General features: G+C 38.1%; 2 protein-coding genes across 6 annotated transcripts; one reads left to right on the top strand and one right to left on the bottom strand.

Moving 5' to 3' along the window:
• Nucleotides 1-3,690: 3,690 nt before the first annotated feature.
• LOC138404526 (uncharacterized) lies at nucleotides 3,691-13,898 on the bottom strand. 3 transcript variants are annotated; one of them, XM_069508767.1, is made up of 8 exons: nucleotides 13,782-13,898; nucleotides 10,412-10,529; nucleotides 9,443-9,616; nucleotides 8,184-8,308; nucleotides 7,112-7,297; nucleotides 6,337-6,617; nucleotides 5,155-5,252; nucleotides 3,691-4,708 (listed from the first exon to the last, which is right to left on the bottom strand). In XM_069508767.1, the coding sequence occupies exons 1-8, from the start codon at nucleotides 13,821-13,823 to the stop codon at nucleotides 4,686-4,688; spliced, it is 1,047 nt and encodes a 348-aa protein (XP_069364868.1). In that variant the 5' UTR covers nucleotides 13,824-13,898; the 3' UTR covers nucleotides 3,691-4,685. The 3 variants fall into 3 exon arrangements, with proteins under 3 accessions (XP_069364868.1, XP_069364867.1, XP_069364869.1); XM_069508766.1 differs by having other exon boundaries at nucleotides 5,138-5,252; XM_069508768.1 differs by lacking the exon at nucleotides 5,155-5,252.
• A 1,177-nt stretch (nucleotides 13,899-15,075) lies between these two features.
• LOC117995600 (uncharacterized) lies at nucleotides 15,076-19,235 on the top strand. 3 transcript variants are annotated; one of them, XM_069508579.1, is made up of 5 exons: nucleotides 15,076-15,300; nucleotides 16,172-16,260; nucleotides 16,946-17,020; nucleotides 18,145-18,326; nucleotides 18,772-19,235. In XM_069508579.1, coding segments are annotated over exons 2-5 (498 nt in total). In that variant the 5' UTR covers nucleotides 15,076-15,300; nucleotides 16,172-16,258; the 3' UTR covers nucleotides 19,011-19,235. The 3 variants fall into 3 exon arrangements, with proteins under 3 accessions (XP_069364680.1, XP_034839475.1, XP_069364679.1); XM_034983584.2 differs by lacking the exon at nucleotides 15,076-15,300 and adding an exon at nucleotides 15,928-16,071; XM_069508578.1 differs by lacking the exons at nucleotides 15,076-15,300; nucleotides 16,946-17,020 and adding an exon at nucleotides 15,928-16,071.
• The last annotated feature ends 297 nt before the right edge of the window (nucleotides 19,236-19,532 follow it).

The following is a 19,532-nucleotide window of genomic DNA, read 5'->3' on the forward strand; positions in this document are numbered from 1 at the left end:
AGGTGTACCTATAGTCATCTCTGGCTGTACCTATAAGGGCAGAAACAAATAGAACGTAGACAGGGCGGGCTAGGGTTCTTGTTACCCGATGGTACGAGGCTCCCTTTTTAACCGACTTCAAAAAAAGGAGGAGGTTCTCAATTCGTCGGAATCTTTTTTTTTTATGTATGTTCCCCGATTACTCGAAAACGCCTAGACCGATTTTGAAAATTGTTTTTTTGTTTGAAAGGGTATACGTTGTTACTACGTGAAGATCTGATGAACATCTTCGAAGATAGATACTGGAACTCAACGGATAAGAGTAAATTGCTCGCGATCAGTGTAATAGCTTAGTAAACAGTAGACTTTTAACCAGTCATAGCATAATTCCATGAGGCCACTAAAAATTGTGAAATATTTTTTTTTACAAAAAAAATAAAAACCGACTTCGTTACACAAACACTAAAAATTGAAAAATAATTTAATTTATTACCGAATATATTATGTATACAAGAGTTAATATAGTTCCATAATAATATTTTTTGGGGTCGGTGCCAATGAGGTGCCATGGTGGAGTCCCATAAAAATATGATGTCTAGACGATTCGCGCAGCTAAAGCTAATTGGCACCGGCAGCCAACTCTTCCGCAAGCTTCAATCCATTACCCATGCAAAAAATCATGATGATTCGTTGCTCTGTTGCGAGTTACAACGTAATTAAAGGACAAACCAATAAATCAACAAACCAACAAACAAATACAGTTTCACATTCTAAATATATAAAAAGAAAAGTTCATAATAAGGGTAGTGATTAAAACCATTGTCACGCTGCAACGCCGGACCACGTCACATACCTACTTTCTCGTTTCATAGCTTACCTATAGTCCGCGACAGGTCGAAATGGTAATCAGGGTATGAGGCGGTGGGACGCCCCGCACGTCACCCACGCTCGCCCGCACCGGGTTAGCGCTGGAGCTGAGTGGGTTTACGGTGAGTTCCGTCCCCGATCGCCATGTCGACCTGTCGCATACTATTCATTTCACGCCTGCCGTTTTGTTACAAGTTTCACAACTGTCGTGAACTGCTGCGATGTCCTGCTGAGCTAATATCGTCGCGCCCACGACGATCCATTTGTTTCAGGCTTTAAGCTGGTTACAGACCAAGAACTAAGCTATGAGAGTTAAGCTTAGCTAGGTTAATGTTTACATACTTTTGTTGCTTTTGTCATAATGTTCAACCTGTGGGTTAGCTAAGACGTGGTGCAAATAAAAGCAAAGTTATGTACACACTATACTTATTTAATAAACCCATATTGTTATATATAAATAAAATTACACTAAGTTTTGTATATAAATAAAGAAACATACTTATTTACAACTAGCTGACCCGGCGAACTTCGTACCGCTTAACAGTCGATTCTTTAATTTTTTATTTTATTTAATACTTACAATTTTTTAAATTTTTCTTTCCGTAAGAACCATCCTCGTACTTCAAGGAATATTATAAAAAAAGCATTAGCGAAATCAGTTCAGCTATTCTTGAGATTTGCGATGACCAACACATTTAGTGATTCATTTTTATTTTATAGGAGAAGAGAGAGATGGACACAGTTATCTATATTTAGTGCGATTCACCCAGATTGGGTGAATCACCTTACCCACAACGTTACCTAATTAATAGGCAAGTGATAGCGAACTGGACATGGGGAAATGAAAACATCCCCTTTTATAGCCATGCTCGTTTAGGACCAGGTGGTTTAGGTGTGTGTTTGTATTTGTGTGTATTTTATAATTTAATTTATGTTTGTTATATCTGCACGTGCGGCATGCACCTGTTGTTAGCAGGTGTCAAGTGGCGTTCATATAATTATCGCAGCTTAGCAATCACACCGTTAAGGGTCGCCACAAACCCACCGCTGGCACTAAGCACGGGTCTCCTCTCAGAATGAGAAGGGCTTAGACCATAGTCCGCCACGCTGGCCTAGGGCGGATTGGCAGACTTCACACAACTATGAGACCATTATGGAGAACTCTCAGGCGTGCAGGTTTCCTCACCATCCACTCGCAACACTGACTTTGACTTTAGTTTAGTTGTTGATGTGCACGCTACTAATTTCTATTTTATTTAAAGCTATTTATTTCTAGTTATTTATAGTAAGCTTAGCTTTGACACCGCTTAGCTGTTGGTCTGCAATCTGCTTAATAGAAATTCATGACACGAGAAAACGCCTACGCACATGAAATGAGCGAAGAAAATTCTATGAGTTTTTGAAGTGAAAGCTTCTTTAGGAGTGGTGATAGTCTAGTGGTTAACAAGTGGGTCTTCTATTCGGGAGGTATGGGGTTTGATCCAATAATTTTTCGCAGTAATCTACAGATATATTACTTGATTTAACGTTGAAGGAAAACATCCTGAGGAAACCTGCATGTCTGACAATTCTCCATAATGTTTTTAAAGGTGTGTGAAGTCTGCTATAATTCTTTATTTCGACCCCTTCTATGCCTTCTAAGCATAAGTTCGTAACTCACTTTTTGGGGAAAATGACATTTTTAGCACATTAAGTACAATAAAAATATTAACTTTACACATTCCTGCCAAGTTCCTGCCGCTCAACCATCGCTCAACGCTCAAGCTCAAGCAACCACTTGAAGTCAACTGTCATTTTTGTCACCGGGATTAAAAAATAGACTATAAATTATTTTGAGCAAAATCAACTGCTCATTGATAGCACAAAGGTAAAAAGAAAATAAAAGATACACCACTTATTTAGATATTTAATGATTTTTTGATTTATTATTTTTAATTAATTGATACTGTACAATATTTACTTATTAATTTATATACCTATATTCCTTAAACTTAATAATTATAAAAAATTATTAAAACTAAAATGAGCAATCATTAAAAAATACTTAATAGAGTTCAATTAAAATTATAGATAATAAAATACTTAACGTAACTTCAATTTCGCTGAAGTACGAAAGTAAGTTTAAATAAATAATTTGAAATACAATTATTAGGTAAAACCAAATTACAAAATTTTATTTTCTATGTACAATTAATACCCAATACACAAAATTAGTAAAAATTTTGGCATAAGATTTGGCAATAAGTATGTAAAATATTAGGTATAGTAAAAATTACCAAAACCATTAACGCTGCCCATTAATAAGAAAGGTTTTTGAAAAATACTAATTTCCTTAAAGAACATAAGTCGACGGAATTTACGGGAATCGGCTAGCATCTAGTTATTAAATTATCAGAATTAAGTTTTAAGGGACTAGATAAAACAGGCGCCCGAGGTGCGCATCCCGTGCGCTGGATTTCGGGCTCTTACTAAAATAATTGTATTATTAATTGTATTTACTAATTATTATTATCCTACGATGAATTGTGAAGTATTTAATTAAAATTGAAAACAAAATATACAGAAATGAAAATGATTACAAATAACAGACAGACAGAAACAGACAGACATAAGCTAGTAAATAACTACTCTTATTATTATATTAATTATTATCCCTATATATAAAAACACGGATTCTGTTCCGTGTATAAAATGAATCGATGAATGTGTTGCTGATCGCAAATCTCGAGAACAGCTGAACCGATTTCGCTAATTCTTTTTTCATAATATTCCTTGAAGTACGAGGATGGTTCTTACGGAGAGAAATTATCTCTTATATTATATTATAAATAAATTTTCTCTCCGTAAAGACCATCCCCGTACTTCAAGGAATATTATGAAAAAAGAATTAGCGAAATCGGTTCTGCTGTTCTCGAGATTTGCGATGAGCAACAACACATTTGGTGATTCATTTTTATATTATAGATAATTATTTTTATGCTACTACTAGCTGCCCCGGCGAACTTCGTACCGCCTAACAGTCGATTCTTTTTCAGGAATTTTTCTCTCCGTTGGACCATCCCCGCACTTCAAGGAATATTATGAAAAAAGAATAAGCGAAATCGGTTCAGCTGTTCTCGAGATTAGCGATCAGCAACATATTCAGTGATTCATTTTCATATATAGAGATAAATTATTGTGTACCTATTGTATGTTGTGTGTAAGTATTTATTAATATTGAAAAGGGTGGCCAGCGATGTGATGACTTAAAGAATTTAAATACCTTAAGTATATTTATCTACACCCATGCTTTATCCTCTATAAAAGACTCTGAAACAGTTAGCTTATTGCCAACATTAAAACACCCAATATCTTAATAACCATTAAAGCATCCAAACGAGTGTTATAATGTTGTACTGAATTTGATACAACGATACAGCGATTTATGGAACTGTTGATAATTAGGTATTAAAACACTCAAGTCATACTATTATCACACTCGGCTTCGCCTCGTGTGATAAGCCGGCTTTCGTGTTTTAATGCCCCTCTTTACACAAAAGTTGCATAAATAACTATAAGGGGTATCTACTTTGTAGTTCTATCTAGTTTTGTAGTTTAGAAGATTTAAATTTTTCTTTCAGACGTCACATCCCTGACCATCCTGTATAAAAATGAAAATGTTAACAAATTAAAGACCGACAGAAAAAAAGAAAAAGGCTAGTACAAAAATGACAAGCATGCGCTGTATCTATAGTATGGCCCGCTCCATGCATTCTCCTATATATTTTTTGACTGGTTTTTTATAAAGAGGAGTGTATTCGAGACGGGCCCGGATACTCCTCCTATTTATATATTTCTTCTCATCTTCGGTGGTACTCTCTGTCTGCAACAATATATTATCTATGATGAGCAACAGTTGGTTTTACTAGCCGTGTATATCAGTATATACTTAGTAAGTATATAGTAGTAAGAGTCATGATCGCTTTTTAGGTTACTTTATATGACAGATTTATGATATGACGTAGGCTCGATCCCGGGCACACACTTCTAACTTTTATTAGACGTTATTTGTTTTTCACTTGCTTTAACGGTGAAAGAAAACATCGTGAGGAAACCTGTATGCCTGAGAGTTCTCCATAATGTTTTCAAAGGTGTGCCAATCAATCCGCCAATCCGCACTTCGCTAGGTAGACTATGGCAAAGACCCTAAGAGGAGACCTGTGCTACCCGTGCTACCCTTGTGCTACCCGTGTAGTGAGCCGGCGATGAATTGATCATGATGATGATGATGATGATGATTATTATTACAAACTTGGTTGCTAGCACGACCTGCTGTGTAGTTCGGTTGCCGAACAGTCTCACGTTTTCGGAACGGCTTGGTCGTCGTATAGGACCAGGGCTGTAGCGCAACCGCCGTATTTGGCCGGCTAAAACAAATAGCTACAATTTAATTTTAGAATTAGATGGCAGTAAGGCGTGCATGCACTACGAAAATAGCCGCCAGAAGTCAAAAAAAGCCACTAAAAAAAATTATAAATAAAGTTTTGGAGTTATCGATAATAATGTTTTCGCCGATAAAAAATTTCGAAATAAGTATATTCAACTAGCTGACCAGCCCCGGCTTCGCTCGGGTGGAGTTTAGAAAATTGAGGGGAGGTTGAATTTAATTTTTCTCTCCGTAAAAACCATCCTCGTACTTCAAGGAATATTATAAAAAAAGAATTAACGAAATCGGTTCAACTGTTCTCGAGATTTGCGATGAGCAACACATTTAGTGATTCATTTTTATATTATTGAAGATGTACCGAAATTATTGTTAAAGTTTTATTATAAGTACCGTGTGCGATATGTGGGGTGCCAGCAGTGGCGTGCACAGGGTTTGAAGCCAGGGTATGCATTAGTTAGGTAGGAACCTGTTTACTGGCAGGTCATAATGAAAAATATGCATTGAGCTATTACAACTGGGGTAAGCAGTGCATTTATGCCTCTATGACCTGCACGCCACTGGGTGCCAGCCAGGTAACCTCCCAGTGTGCCTGGGTGCTGCTGGTCCCTTTTGGATGCCTCGGGCGTCCGAGGGGAAGAGCAGGAGGCAGGAGACCTCCGAGGCGGAGGATGGGACGCGGCCGCGGGCGACGTGCGCGGAGTGCAGTTGTCGGCCCGTCCCCGGGTCGAGAGGCGCACGCACTTGGTCGGTGCGCCTCGGACGTGCGGTGTGGGGACCTCATGAGTGGGGTCCCCGGTGGAGGGTCCGCCTCGGCGGATGTCGCTGAATGGGTCGCGGTGGTTTGCTTCGGCGTTCCCGTGACCCAGTCACCAGGCGACATGCAGGAGTGCCGCTGGGTTTTGTGGGTATTCCAGTCGCCTATCGGCCGGCGAGTCCCAGTTGGTTGGCTGGCTGGTTAGCTGGCTGGCTTCCAGGAGGGGGGATGCGTAAACGCATTTCCCAGAGTTAAAAATTAAAAAAAAGGGTTGCGATATGTGAGTAGGATTTATACATTTTTAACTTACCTAGTTTCTAAACTGTACTTGGCTAATTCCAGAGCGATTTCATGCTTCTGTTTAGATTTATCCACGTGTGTCTGAATGAACAGTTTCTTTTTCATTTTCCGGTAGGCCTGGCTCAAGTTAGCTCGAGGTATATTTTCACAGACCTTTTCTGTATTGTCTTCATCATTTTGAATTATAGTGGATTCATCACAAACAGTGCGGGCTGAGCTATATATTGGATTCTCGATTAGCGGCATCGGTGGCGGCACTGGAGTCAAAGTCGTTTCTCTTGGCGTCTCAACCTGTAAGACATTATCATAATCAACCATTGCCACTTCATTACAAACCATGGGTGCCCTCTCAGAATAAGAAGGGTTTGGCAATAGTCCACCACGCTGGCTATTGCAGACTTCTCACACCTTTGAGAAATATATGGAGAACTCTTAGGTATGCAGGTCTCCTCACACTGTGTTCCTTCACAGTAAAAGTAAGTAATATTTAATTGCTTAAAACGCACATAACTCCGAAAGTTAGAGGTGCGTGCTGGGAATCGAAACTCCGACCCCTCGTATAGCAGGCCCACAGCAAAGTCTTAACCACTGGGTTACAGCTGGGGCAGCGGCACGCGCAGCTCGCAGTCACAACCGCGACGCGTGCGCGAACTGACTCCCTTGAAAAAGGACCCCGGATGGTTTCGAAACTAGTCGGGCTAACGTCGACTAAATACGTAAATAAGGCCATTGATAGATATTAGATATATATAACCTAAAGGCTCAAGAAAAAATATAATTCTTACCACTTGGGCCTCTGTTTCGTCTACATGCATCGCCACAAAGACCATGAGAACTACATTTACGACGAACATCACCACGCAGCGCGAGTACACCAGGACCATAATCCACGCGGTGGTGGATGTGTCAATAGTTGTCAGGCCGATACCACTCGCTGTTGCCCCGATGTATGTTATTATATCGCTCAGTGACTGAAAAGAAAACCAATAGATAATGATGTTTATTCATCATCATCTTGATCAACCGATCCCCGCCCCACTACTGAGCACGGGTTTCCTCACAGAATGTGAAAAGTTTAGGCCATAATCTGCCAGGCTGGCGCTAACATTATGGAGAACTCTTAGGCATGCAGATTTCCTCACTATTCTCACTTTTCCTTCACCGTTAAAGCAAGTGATATTTAAATGTTCAAAATAAACATAACTCCAAAAAAATAGCGGTCGAACTCCCAAACTCACGTAGAGGAGATTGACGTCTTAACCACTAGGCTATCACCGCTACTCTTTATTACGCATAATTTATTCAGGAGAAAAAACCAACCGAAGCGAGTCGGACTCGCGCACCGAGGATTGTACCTACCAACCTTGGAACCGTGTATTTATTTTGTTGCTTAAATTATCTCCAGCTGCAAAAATAAGTTTGTAAGCGTCTTCCAACACTACGGTTTCCGGTGTGAGGTTGCCATTCCAGCTCCGCAACCCGTTGAGCTATGTCGGTTACTCTGGTTCTCCTATGGATCTCCTCACTAGAGAGAGAGTAGAGTAACTCCAAGCGTAGCTCTCTCCATCGCCCGCTTATTGACTCTGAGCTTTCTTATGAGGCCCATAGTTAACGACCGAAAAAAAATTCAGTCAACCAGCCTGTTTACATCCACTGCTGGACATACGCCTTCCCAAGAGAAGCTCCGCCTTTCTCATCCATCCACTTCCCGCTACCTTCTTAAGGTTCAAGGTCGTCCGACTCTGCGCTTGCTAGTACGTGGTCTCCACTCCAGAACACGTCTGCACCAGCGTCTATCGGTTCTGCGACTGTTGGACTACCGTTAACTAAAAAAGTGTTTTTGGATTTAGCCTTTACCTTAGTGTGAAAACTGTCGTTTGCAAAGGTTATCGAGGCCACCACGTCGACAGCACAAATGCTCACTGTTGCTGTAATCCAAGGCCACCGTAGTGACCTTGGATACTGATTGCGAGTCCCACCAGCTGAAAATAAAAAAAGCATGTGTGCAGTTCCGTGCGGTACAATACAAGTGAAACATTCAGAAAACTAAATTTTCAGGCGTAGGACAATTTTGTACGGTTTATTTATTAGTAGATGATACCCCGCGACTTCATCCGCGTGGCTTTAAGTTTTTGAAAACCCGAGTATTATATTATCTACTATGTAGATTTAATCTGTAAGTAACTTATTTTTGTAGCACTGTACACCAAAAAAGTAAAAATGAATCGCCAAAATGTATGTATGTACGCGCATAACTTCCGAACGACTGCACCAAAATTGGATAATAGGGGGATTCCAACATCAATGATATAATCAGTACCCTTATTATAAATAAATGAGAAAGTGTTTGTTTGTTGGTTTGTCCTTCAATCACGTCGCAACAGTGCTACAGATTGACGTGATTGTTGCATAAAGACCTGGAGAGTGATATAGGCTACTTTTTATCCTGGAAAATCAAAGAGTTCCCACGGGATTTTTAAAAAACCTAATTCCACGCGGACGAAGTCGCGGGCATCAGCTAGTATAATAATAAACAATGAATTCTTTTTCGTTGTATTTGTAATTGTCAGGACAAGGTTTGTATGAAAGATTTCTTTTGTAAAATCCATGGGGAACGACAGTTCCCGCGGGACGCGAAGGAAGTCGCAGACAACAGCTAGTAGAAATTCAAAAATCAAAGTAATTCTATACATATAATCTTTTTTATAAATTTTCCTTGAAGTACGAAGATGGTTCTTAAGGAGAGAAAAATTTAAAAAATTTGAATCTCCTGTTAGGTGGAACGAAGTTCGCCAGGGCAGCTAGTAATTTTTATAAATAAAAATGAATCACCGGAATATATGTAGGTACGCGTAAAACTTCCAAACGACTGCAACAAATTGGATAATTCATTTTTTGTTGCACTCGTGATTGTCAGGACTATATTATTATTATTGGTATAGGACCGGAAGACGCAGCGTTGGAAGACCCCCCCACTAGGTGGACGGACGCGGGACGACATCAGACGAGTCGCAGGGAGCCGCTGGATCCAGGCGCCGCAAGACCGTGGCGTGTGGAAGTCCCTACAAGAGACCTATGTCCAGCAGTGGACGTCATGACGTTGATAGATTCCTTACCTAACAGCAGGCAACAGGCCATTGCCCATATACAACCCAGGACCAAGCTGGTGACGTTTATTATGTAGGTGCGCGTCGAGGTCATAGGCTCACTCCGAAACAATACAAACGCTTGGTTGGGAATACCCGGAATGGCATTTCCAATATTGACAGTATTCCCACAAGTGTCGGGATCTAAGGGACAAAGAGTTTGATTAAGGTCCAGTAGGTAGATTTATTTAAACCTGCATCAATCATTATTACTATCTCAATTGTTCTGATGGGCTGAATTTGTGCGAGTTTGTGTGTGCAACAATTCATTGTAGCCAATAGTGAGCGAGCTACAACCAATCAGAAGTGATTGCGATCGTGACATTGTAGCTGTCATTCTCCCGCAATCGTGCAGCAGTTGCATGATGGGCGGTTAAAGTTACATTTCGGTTTCCGTTAAAGCTTGACGGCCGATGAAAGCAAAATCGGTTGCACGAATTAGTATTCATAATATTCAAGATTAAAGTTAAATTGGTAAATAAGCATATAACCTATATTACTTCTGGATACAGTAGCTCTCTCATGGGGAAAGGATCATTAAAATCAGACGTTTGAGACTCTGGGCCCATGATCATCGGACACGAAAATTTTATAAACGTCGTGTCCTAAAAGCTGATCCACGCGTCTGGTCTGGTGGCCCAAGAGCTGGTGCTTATTTCGCTCAACGGTTAAGCCTTGTCATTCAGCGAGGTAATAGTGCCAGTGTATTGGGCACAATGCCCATAAATGACCATTTGGACGGCCTATATTTTTAATATAATATAATTTTTAGTGATAAGTCTTTCCTACATGTAAATCCAAGACGATGCCGTGTAGAAACCAGAGTGGTATTTAAAAAACTGCTACACCACTTTCAGGTTAGCCCACTTCCATTTTAGACTGCGTCTTCACTTACCACCAGGTGAGATTGCCGTCGAGGGCTAGCTTAAAAGCACTTACTTATATAGTACATTATCTTCAATAACACGGATGGTCCATTGTTATTCAGGAAATCGACCGCACAGAAGTACTGTGCGATCGCTATACTGCTGAAAGTTACTTGTGTCACTGCTTGCAACTGGAAATAATAATTAATTAGATTATCATCATCATCATCATCATCATCATCATCATCATCATGATCAACCGCTCGCCGGCTAACTACAGAGCATGGGTCTCCTCTCAGAGTAAGAAGGATTTTTTCACGATTATGTAGAATATTTATTCGTCAGTCAGTTGGTATACATTTTTTTTTCGCATTTCACCAGACATTTCAAATGAGACATGAAATGAGCATGAGCACCCACGGGAATTTCTAAAAGCCGACGCCTCTGATAAGACATCTTAGAAATGACAAGTAGTTACCTATATTGGTTTTACCGTACCACAACTCGCAAGACGTCACATTGGGCGAGTTTCCAACCTCAAGTCGTCGACATATTTTCATCTACACGCACGGTGCGTTATGCGTTATCATTCCTTATACGCATGGCTATGGTTTGGAATAATCTTTCGAAATCTGTACTTTGTTCCATTTTGGTAGTTGACTATATCAAAAATAAATAATTTCTCAGTGATTATGAAATAGAGGATCTTCTAAAATACGTAAAATCCACGTCTTTTGTTAGTTTTAAGTGTAATAACCATTTTAAATAATTATCGATATAACTAAAAAAGTACGTCATCATGATGTGACGTCACACTCCAGTATTTCATAGAATCTCGCATACTAAGCACGCGTTTTGACGTTTGATAAGTCACAGATTTGACTAGTTGTTAAATGCCCTTAAAACAAAAGCGAATAGGCATCTTCAAGGCAAACGCGTCCCACATCGTAGGCTACGTCATCACTCTCCATCAGCTGTTATAAATGTAGTTAAGCGTGTGCCTACAGTTAATTTGAAAAAAGACACAAATGCATTTATCATTTATTATTGAATTAGTAATATTATTAAATGAAAATGTTTTAATAGCGAATCAAATTTTCTACAGTCCATACAAAATGACTTCTCGCGCGCCATTTTAACTCTATGGGTCAACTGTCATGTCAAAAGTATGGTTCACCTTTTAAAAAAGGACTAAAATCGTAACGTTGATATAAAATTTGACACATAAAGTAAAAATGGCGCGTGAGAAGTTATTTTTATGCATTATACAACTTTTATGCGGAATCGTTACCGTATTTTTGTCGTGTCGTGTCATGATCCGTGGAAACACGCTTGAACGGGATAAATCGGTTATCAGAGCGTCCGCGGCGTCTCTATTATCAGTATCACAAAACTGATAGCACACATACATTCGATTTGCTCGGACCATTGCATTGCTTGCGTCCCAGATTTCTAGTTCACTTAAAGTTTTATCGGCTTCGTGCGGAATCAAAACTAACTTTTTAGGGTTCCGTAATCGAAGGGTATCAATAGGACCCTATTGTTAAGCCTCCGGTTTCCGTCCCTCTGTCCGTTCGTCTGTCTGTCTGTCTGTATGTCTTCAGCGGGCTATATCTCATGATCCGTAATAGGAATATAGTTGAAATTTGAGAGAACAGAGTGTGTATGTCTATTGCAGCTATAACAACAAATAATAAAAATTAACTGTCATGCAAATTAAAAAAAAGTGTAATTTCTTGTACAGTGGTACGGAACCCTTCGTGTGCGATTCCAACTCATACTTGACCGGTTTTTAAAGTATCCATAATCCATATCCATACCAGACCTAGGTAGTGATACTTCCCTTGATTAAATCCATCAAAAAAATATCAAGGAATCCACACAAAAATACTTTATTTTTGATTTTTCTTTTATATACACCTGCCTAGCTAATATTCACTTAATACCGTGTACATACCTAACAATTAAAGTTAACACAATAAATACTATGATTAAAAACGTAAATAAAGGTAATCGGGCATTTTGAACCGGCCATTGTGAAAAGTTGCGGACACGAGCCAAAATAGTTGTAAATAAAAGCTAATATTTTAACCTTTCTGTATTATAATACAATTAATATTTGATTCAATTTCGACTGAATGAAAAGAGTATAAATCAATAGTTTTTCTTTCATGGTAAGGACAAAAATGAATCTTTTGATTTGATTATTATCGCTGAATGGTCGAGGGAATCCAGAAATGTAACTTATCTAAATTTACTTGGAAAACAAAACACTACTTACTTATCTAAATACCATTCAAATCGTTAGAACCATTCCCGAAGAACTAATGAGAATAGGAAAAGTAGAATAAGTATTATGTTCAAATACAAGAATTTGGTCGTTAAAATATCTAAGAATGAAAGTAGATGTGGCCCTTTCACATTATACTTATATAACTAACTAATGCCTGCGACTACTTCGTCCGCGTGGATTCAGGTTTATGTAAATCGTATGGCAACTCTGATTTACCAGGATAAAAAGTCTTTAGCTACCTATACCCATGCAAAAAAACGCGGATCCGTAGCTCTGTTGCATCGTGATTGCAGGACAAACCAGCAAACAAACTCACTTTCGCAATTTATGGGTAGTAAAATTCATACTTTACTACCCATATTAGACTCGAACAAATTTAGGTACATTTTACATTACAAACATCAAGAGAATCGAAATAACGGGTTCTATCTAACTTTATTAGCAGGTACACAAAGTAAGAATGCAATACAAAATGGCGGGTTGATTTTTACTTTAAAAAATATAATTTTATTTCATTGGCAAAATCGAAATAACAAGGCCTAACTTTATTAGCACATATTTAGCGAGATTAGTGCTCATGTACTAATGGAAAAACAATAGGTAAAGGAGCGCATGTAAACTTAACCCATTATGGTCTGTAAGAAAATAACGGCATTGAATGAATTTATAATAATGTTGTGAACAATAACAATATTATTATAAACTAGCTCACTCAATAATTGTTCCTTCATACCTTCCCGGAACCCCTCTACGAATCTTTTGTATGGGAATATAGAAAAGTGTTGTTTTTAGACTTTTTCAGGCAATTTTTAAATTTTTCTCTTCGTAAGAACCATCCTCGTACTTCAAGGAATATTATAAAAAAGAATTAGCAAAATCGATTCAGCCGTTCTCGAGATATGCGCTTAGCAACACATTCAGCGATTCATTTTTATATAGAGATTCATCTTTTTTTAACCGACCTCTAAAAACAACCAGTTTCTCAGTTAGTTGATATCGTAAATCCAAAAGTATGTCTGGTTGAATATTTGGCTTAAAGATGGATTCCATCTAGGACAAGAACTCGGGAATGCTATGGTATTTTAAATAATAGCGCAAAAGCCAGTCAAATATAGAAGATCCAAGTCTACTAAGAAGTTAAATTACTTACCAAGCAGATGACACCGGCATAATTTATGACCTTATGAAACATTTTTCCGGAAACTTTTCTTAGATTATATTAACACACACCGTAAGTACCTGCCGTCAATGCAAACTGAAGAATGGCTATGCTCACCAGATAAGATACAATTGGAGGAGTGAGATAGAGTAAAATTATCTATATTTTATTTGGAAACGTCACAGTGAAAGCATCATCACAGGACATCAGCAATCTCGTTCCCACTAATATCTACTGTTTCATATAGGAGTCATAGTCAAAAGTGGAAATGTCGGTGCATCGTGATTTGCCTAGGCAATCCTACTTAGTCAGTCAAAAATCAAACCTTCGACTGTAGGAACCCAACAAAGTTGATCCAATGGATCGATTGGTCCGTATGTCCAAAGCAGAAATTTAATCATACCAACATTTTATCAATTAGGCATCGACTTAGGCATAAATAAAGTTGAAATTATGTCATTAATTCATTTCTAGGGTTCCGTCCCAAATGGTAAAACGGAGCCCTATCAATGTCACTGAGCTGCCTGCCAGTCTGTCTGTCCGCGTGTCATTTCTTTTGCCGATATAACAACAAATAAGTAATAAAAATTAAGATGGCGAATTTCAAAAGGGCCGCTCGTAGAAATGGGTTACAAACCTGAAATACTTATTTGAGAAAGGAGTCGGAAAAAATTTGTTTCTTACCCTAGCATGTGGGTCATATCATTGTCTTACAGCCGCACTCAGAGTCGCTAATCGTTACGAATACAATCGACAGCGTACAAATCCGAATGAATAAAATTGAGTTTATGCTAGGACACACATTTGGGCATTACACAGATAAGCCAGAAATTTGTTAGGCAGCAGCCGAATATTTGGCTTTTGGCCGCTCTTGCGCAGCGCTATTGGTAATTCTTAAAATTGTCTAGGCCAATCGCAAAGTGGCGGAAATTCGATTTAGACTGTAACACCGAGTAACTGTTTGACCATAAACTGGTTTTGTATAATCGCTCACTCATTCACTCTTTAATAACTACCCTCAAATTAAATCTTTTTATTTTTGTTACTTTGCATACTCTGTATTATGTTGTGACAAATGATACAGACTCAAAATGAATCGAGTAACAAATTATATAATGTAATTAAACTAAAGTAATCCTATTTATTCTTGAAAACTTAGTTATTGCAATGATTATGATTGTTTAATTTTTTAATATTTTTTGTGCGCTAAGAATTCCTTATCGCATCAAATTTTCATTAATTTTAGGTATAGTATGACCACCCTAAAGCAAATATTCTACCACCCTAAAAGATTATCAAATAAAATACAATTCGTGTGATTAAATATTCTACTTACAATCATGATACTTATTATGATTATAATTACATTATACTCTACTTTATTAGCTGTTTTATATCATTTAATGCTGTACAGGTGGCATCCACAACTATATTTTTAAAATTTAAAACAGAACAAGTGCAAACTTTCTTCGGCTATTTGGTTAAGTGCCGTAATTTAAACAAGTAAAAAGTAAGTATAAAAAGATTTCAATAATTAATTAAGTAAACCTTAAACTAGCTACGATGATCAAAAACGCGTCCTGATCTGAAAAGAAGTCCACAACAAACTAAAAAATCTCTTTACGATGAATGTATGTCTGACACGCCTCTTATATTTTCCATCCAACTTCACCCACGTGGATTTTGATTCTTAAAAATCCCGTGTAAACTCTGATTTTTGGGATAATAATATCCGCCTACAGCATGAAATGCTGCGGTTAAAGTCGTTTATAGAATAGAATAGAATATATTTTTATTCAAGTAGACTTTTACAAGCGCTTTAGAATAGTCAGATAGTTTTAATTTACCACTGGTTCGGAATGCTGTTCCTACCGAGAAGAACCAGCAAGAAACTCGGCGGTTGCTCTTTTTAATTTTTCAATTTACAATGTTATTATACCATACTATACAAGCCATGGCAGCCCCGTGCATTGCCGGAGCGAGTCAAATCCAACCTTTTTTTCAATCGTGAAAAGTAACAAACAAGTACTTATCGCTTCTATAATATTAGAGTATGGACTATGGATGTGTGGATAAGACGTTCTAATTATTATTTAAATTAACAAAATGTCGTATAGTCGCTAAACAAAAGTAAAACTATATATAAAATAGCTGTCGATTTCCTTTGCGAATCATTCGAGTGCAGTATTCTAGCCACTCGTTTATTGCGAAGACCGCCGAGATTGTTCTGTAGAATTTGAACCGCCTTAAAGGCTTATTAACAGTTATGTTTAATATTCAGGTAAGGAAGTTATTTTTAACGGAAAAGGAGATATTCATTAATCAAGAGAAAATCATTAATGTCATTTGAATATACACTAACTTTTACGTTTTATTTTTAGATATCTTTATTAATAACATGTTATTTCGCAAATGGGCTCTGCAAAGAAAACGACGACACCGTGGCAAATCTAACCGGTCCGAAAGACATGTAAGTACCTACCTTTTATATTCATAAAGTAGTTCATCATAAATTCTTTGTACAACGCCTTAACAATTCTACCTAAGCACTAACCTAACAGCTAAGCACATGATTTGAAATTTTATTTGCTTAACAAGATAAAGTTCAAAACTAACCCGAGTTAATAAATGATGAAATCTAGTGAAATTATTTTTCTGTCGCTAGTTAGGTACTACATATATTTATTAGTATGCTATATCAAAAACTCCGAGAACGAGACTGACTGACTGACTGACTAATCACGAAATCTCAGGAACTATAAAGTTTACCATCTTGAAATTTGAAAGGTGTGTTCTTTCTAGGACATAGGTGTCAGCTAAGAAACGGGCAATGTATAGCAACTTCAAACCCGCAATGTATAGTGTACAAAACTCTGGTCAATGCCCCGCCTACGACTAGGCATTGACTCCGAGTGGCCTACTAACACAACGTTCGTTGACCTCTAGCGTCAGTCAGATGTTTTATTTGCAATGTATCGTAAACTTTTACAAAATTATATGATTTTTTATGATTATTTGCGCGTTTTTGTGGTATCATATCAGTAATCATCAGTACTATTATTTGTCTTCTTATAGCTAGTATAATCATAAAAATAAAATAGTATACACTTTAGACCCTTTGAAGTTATGTTGTAATCTTCCGTTTACCTACACAGGTTTGTCGTGCGTGCTACGGTATACCAAGTTGGGATTCTTACAAATAGAACCAATGAAACTTCAGATTCAAACAAGTAAGTTTGTTGTTCCCATTGACTTATATATTACTTCGTATGGACAGGGCTATTGAACTAACAAAATGGCACCGATTCAGTGGTGCTTTAGCACCAATGCAACCTCAGTGACGTCTGGATTTCAAACGAGTCGTTCATTAGTATCTAAGAGGTGGCGCTGATTCCAAAACCGTGAAGATTTTTGTTCGCCTGGGCATTTCTTGTCATTTATATCGATCACTCTCCAGGTTTTTTACTATAACTATGCAAAAATCACGTCAATCCGTTACTCCGTTGCGACGTGATTGAAGGACAAACCAACAAACCAATAAACCAACATACCAACAAACAAACACACTTTCACATCTTCTTCTTCTAAATATATAAAAGGCTTGACTGACTGACTGATCTATCAACGCACAGCTCAAACTTCTGGACGGATCGGGCTGAAATTTAGCATGCAGGTAGCTATTATGACGTAAGCATCCGCTAAGAAAGGATTTTTGAAAATTCAACCACTAAGGGGGTGAAATAGGGGTTTGAAATTTGTGTAGTCCACGCGGACGAAGTCGCGAGCATAAGCTAGTTTATAATATGGGTAGTGATGCTTGGGCTAGACGACAATCTTGCCTTATGGAAACCAACGATGGGGTTAAGCTGAAGCTTGCTTGCCTAGAAGATACCTATTCATCCTTGCCTTGAAGGTACTTAAGTTATACGTGGCAAGAAACACTTTACTTACTTACTTAGCTTAAATTAACTGATAATATATACCTACCTACTATATACTAGAACATTCACTCTTGCCTTAAGGGTAGGTACCTACTTAAGTAAGTTATACGAGGCAGAAACTAACTGTAGAAGATCAACTCTTGCCTTGAAGGCGCCTTCTTTGTATAAATGACTAGCTGATCCCCGCGGCTTCACCCGCGTGTATATAATATAGCCTATGTCACTCAGGAATAATGTAGCTTTCTACTGGTGAAAGAATTTTCAAAATCGGTTCAGTAGTTCCAGAGATTACCCCCTACAAACAAACTTAACGACATTACCTCTTTATAATATTAGTATAGATTCACTTTGAACTGATAAATAGATGTGATAGGAGTAGGGTAGGTTGAAATAACGCAATGTTTGTTCGACAGTGGTCATCAAGAAACGCTTACAATTTATCATAACAACGGATCAGCCATTGATCTAAGTAAAATACCAGCTCCGTTGATGACTAATGTAACAGCAGAAAAAGTTGTAGGCGTGGCTCCCGTGTCCAACGACTCCATACCATGGACCACGCTTCAGCGACTGGTGGCCGCACCCCACCTTCAAGGTTTGGTTTATTCCATTACAAGTTAGCCCTTAACAGCGATCTCACCTGTTGTTAAGTGATAATGCAGTCTAAGATGAAAGCGAGCTAACTTGGTAAGGGTATGGGCTATGGCAGTTGTATTAAACCCATACTTCATATCGGTTTCTACACGGCATCGTACCGGAACGCTAAACCGCTGGAGGCACGGCTTTGCTGGTAGAGTGGTAGCTAGCCACGGCCGTAGACTCCCACCAGCCAGACAAGAATCAATCAGTAGCCTTATTATAAATGCGAAAATGTGTTTGTTTGTTGGTTTGTTCTTCAATCACGTCACAACTGTGCAACGGATTGACTTGAGTTTTTGCATGGGTACCTATAGATAAAGCCCTGGAGAGTGACATAGGCTTTTACTTAAGTAGCTATGTTTATTATATTATGTTATATTATAGTATGAATTTTTTTTCAGGGAACCCCAATGACCCAGATTCAAACATCCAAAGTGATAAATCAAAACGTGAGGCGAACAAAACTCCCGTGGAAATAATAAAGGGTGCTGCCATCATCCCTTCAGAGGCGGGAGTCAACTCCATAGCCTTACCACCCCTTCTAACCCTCAATAAGAACTTCTCAACCATACCTGTCCCAATACCAAACATGTCCGTTGTTAGTTATGCTAAAGTCAACACATTAGTTCATTCCCCTTAAGATATCATATGAAATGTTTATTATTACAAGCATATTTTTACTACAACAAACATTCGCTTTTTTTTAACAGTTTAAAATGTAATTTTTAATAGCTTAAGTGGAACGCACACCCACAGAGTGCCTGTTGTGATAACAAAAGATTAGACGCTATTTAACTTTCTTTAGATTAGGCTATCTACATTGTACCTACATATTTATTGAATAAAGTTGGTATTTGTATATTTACTTGTTGGTCTTAATTTAAAATTACCTATCTACTCAATTAGTATCCAAATGTTCAATTGCAAAGTAATCTGCAAAAGATTGGAAAAAGTTAGATACGAACTATAATAGCACCTACTTTAGAATCCACACCATCAATAGGCCGCGACAGTTGAGATCGCAATCGAGGTATAAGGTAGGGGGAACGAAACTATAAGGGTTCTTGTTTTACGGCAGACCCCTAAAAAACGCCAAACTCTCTGCCACTAAGAGAGTCAATAAACTACTTTGTCACGTTTTTTTTCAAGAAACTTTCTAGGG

Source organism: Maniola hyperantus, chromosome Z (genome assembly GCF_902806685.2).
Source record: "Maniola hyperantus chromosome Z, iAphHyp1.2, whole genome shotgun sequence".
In the NCBI taxonomy this organism is placed as follows: Eukaryota; Metazoa; Arthropoda; class Insecta; order Lepidoptera; family Nymphalidae; genus Maniola; species Maniola hyperantus.

Coding starts and splice junctions, on each gene's coding strand:
- LOC138404526 (XM_069508766.1), bottom strand. CDS start 13,823: ATGTTTCATAAGGTCATAAATTATGCCGGTGTCATCTGCTTG. Junction 9,617..10,411: donor GAAGATAATGTACTATATAA/GTAAGTGCTTTT, acceptor TTTGTCCCTTAG/ATCCCGACACTTGTGGGAAT. Junction 6,618..7,111: donor ACGAAACAGAGGCCCAAGTG/GTAAGAATTATA, acceptor AATGTCTTACAG/GTTGAGACGCCAAGAGAAAC.
- LOC117995600 (XM_034983584.2), top strand. Junction 17,021..18,144: donor GAAACTTCAGATTCAAACAA/GTAAGTTTGTTG, acceptor TTTGTTCGACAG/TGGTCATCAAGAAACGCTTA. Junction 18,327..18,771: donor GGCCGCACCCCACCTTCAAG/GTTTGGTTTATT, acceptor ATTTTTTTTCAG/GGAACCCCAATGACCCAGAT.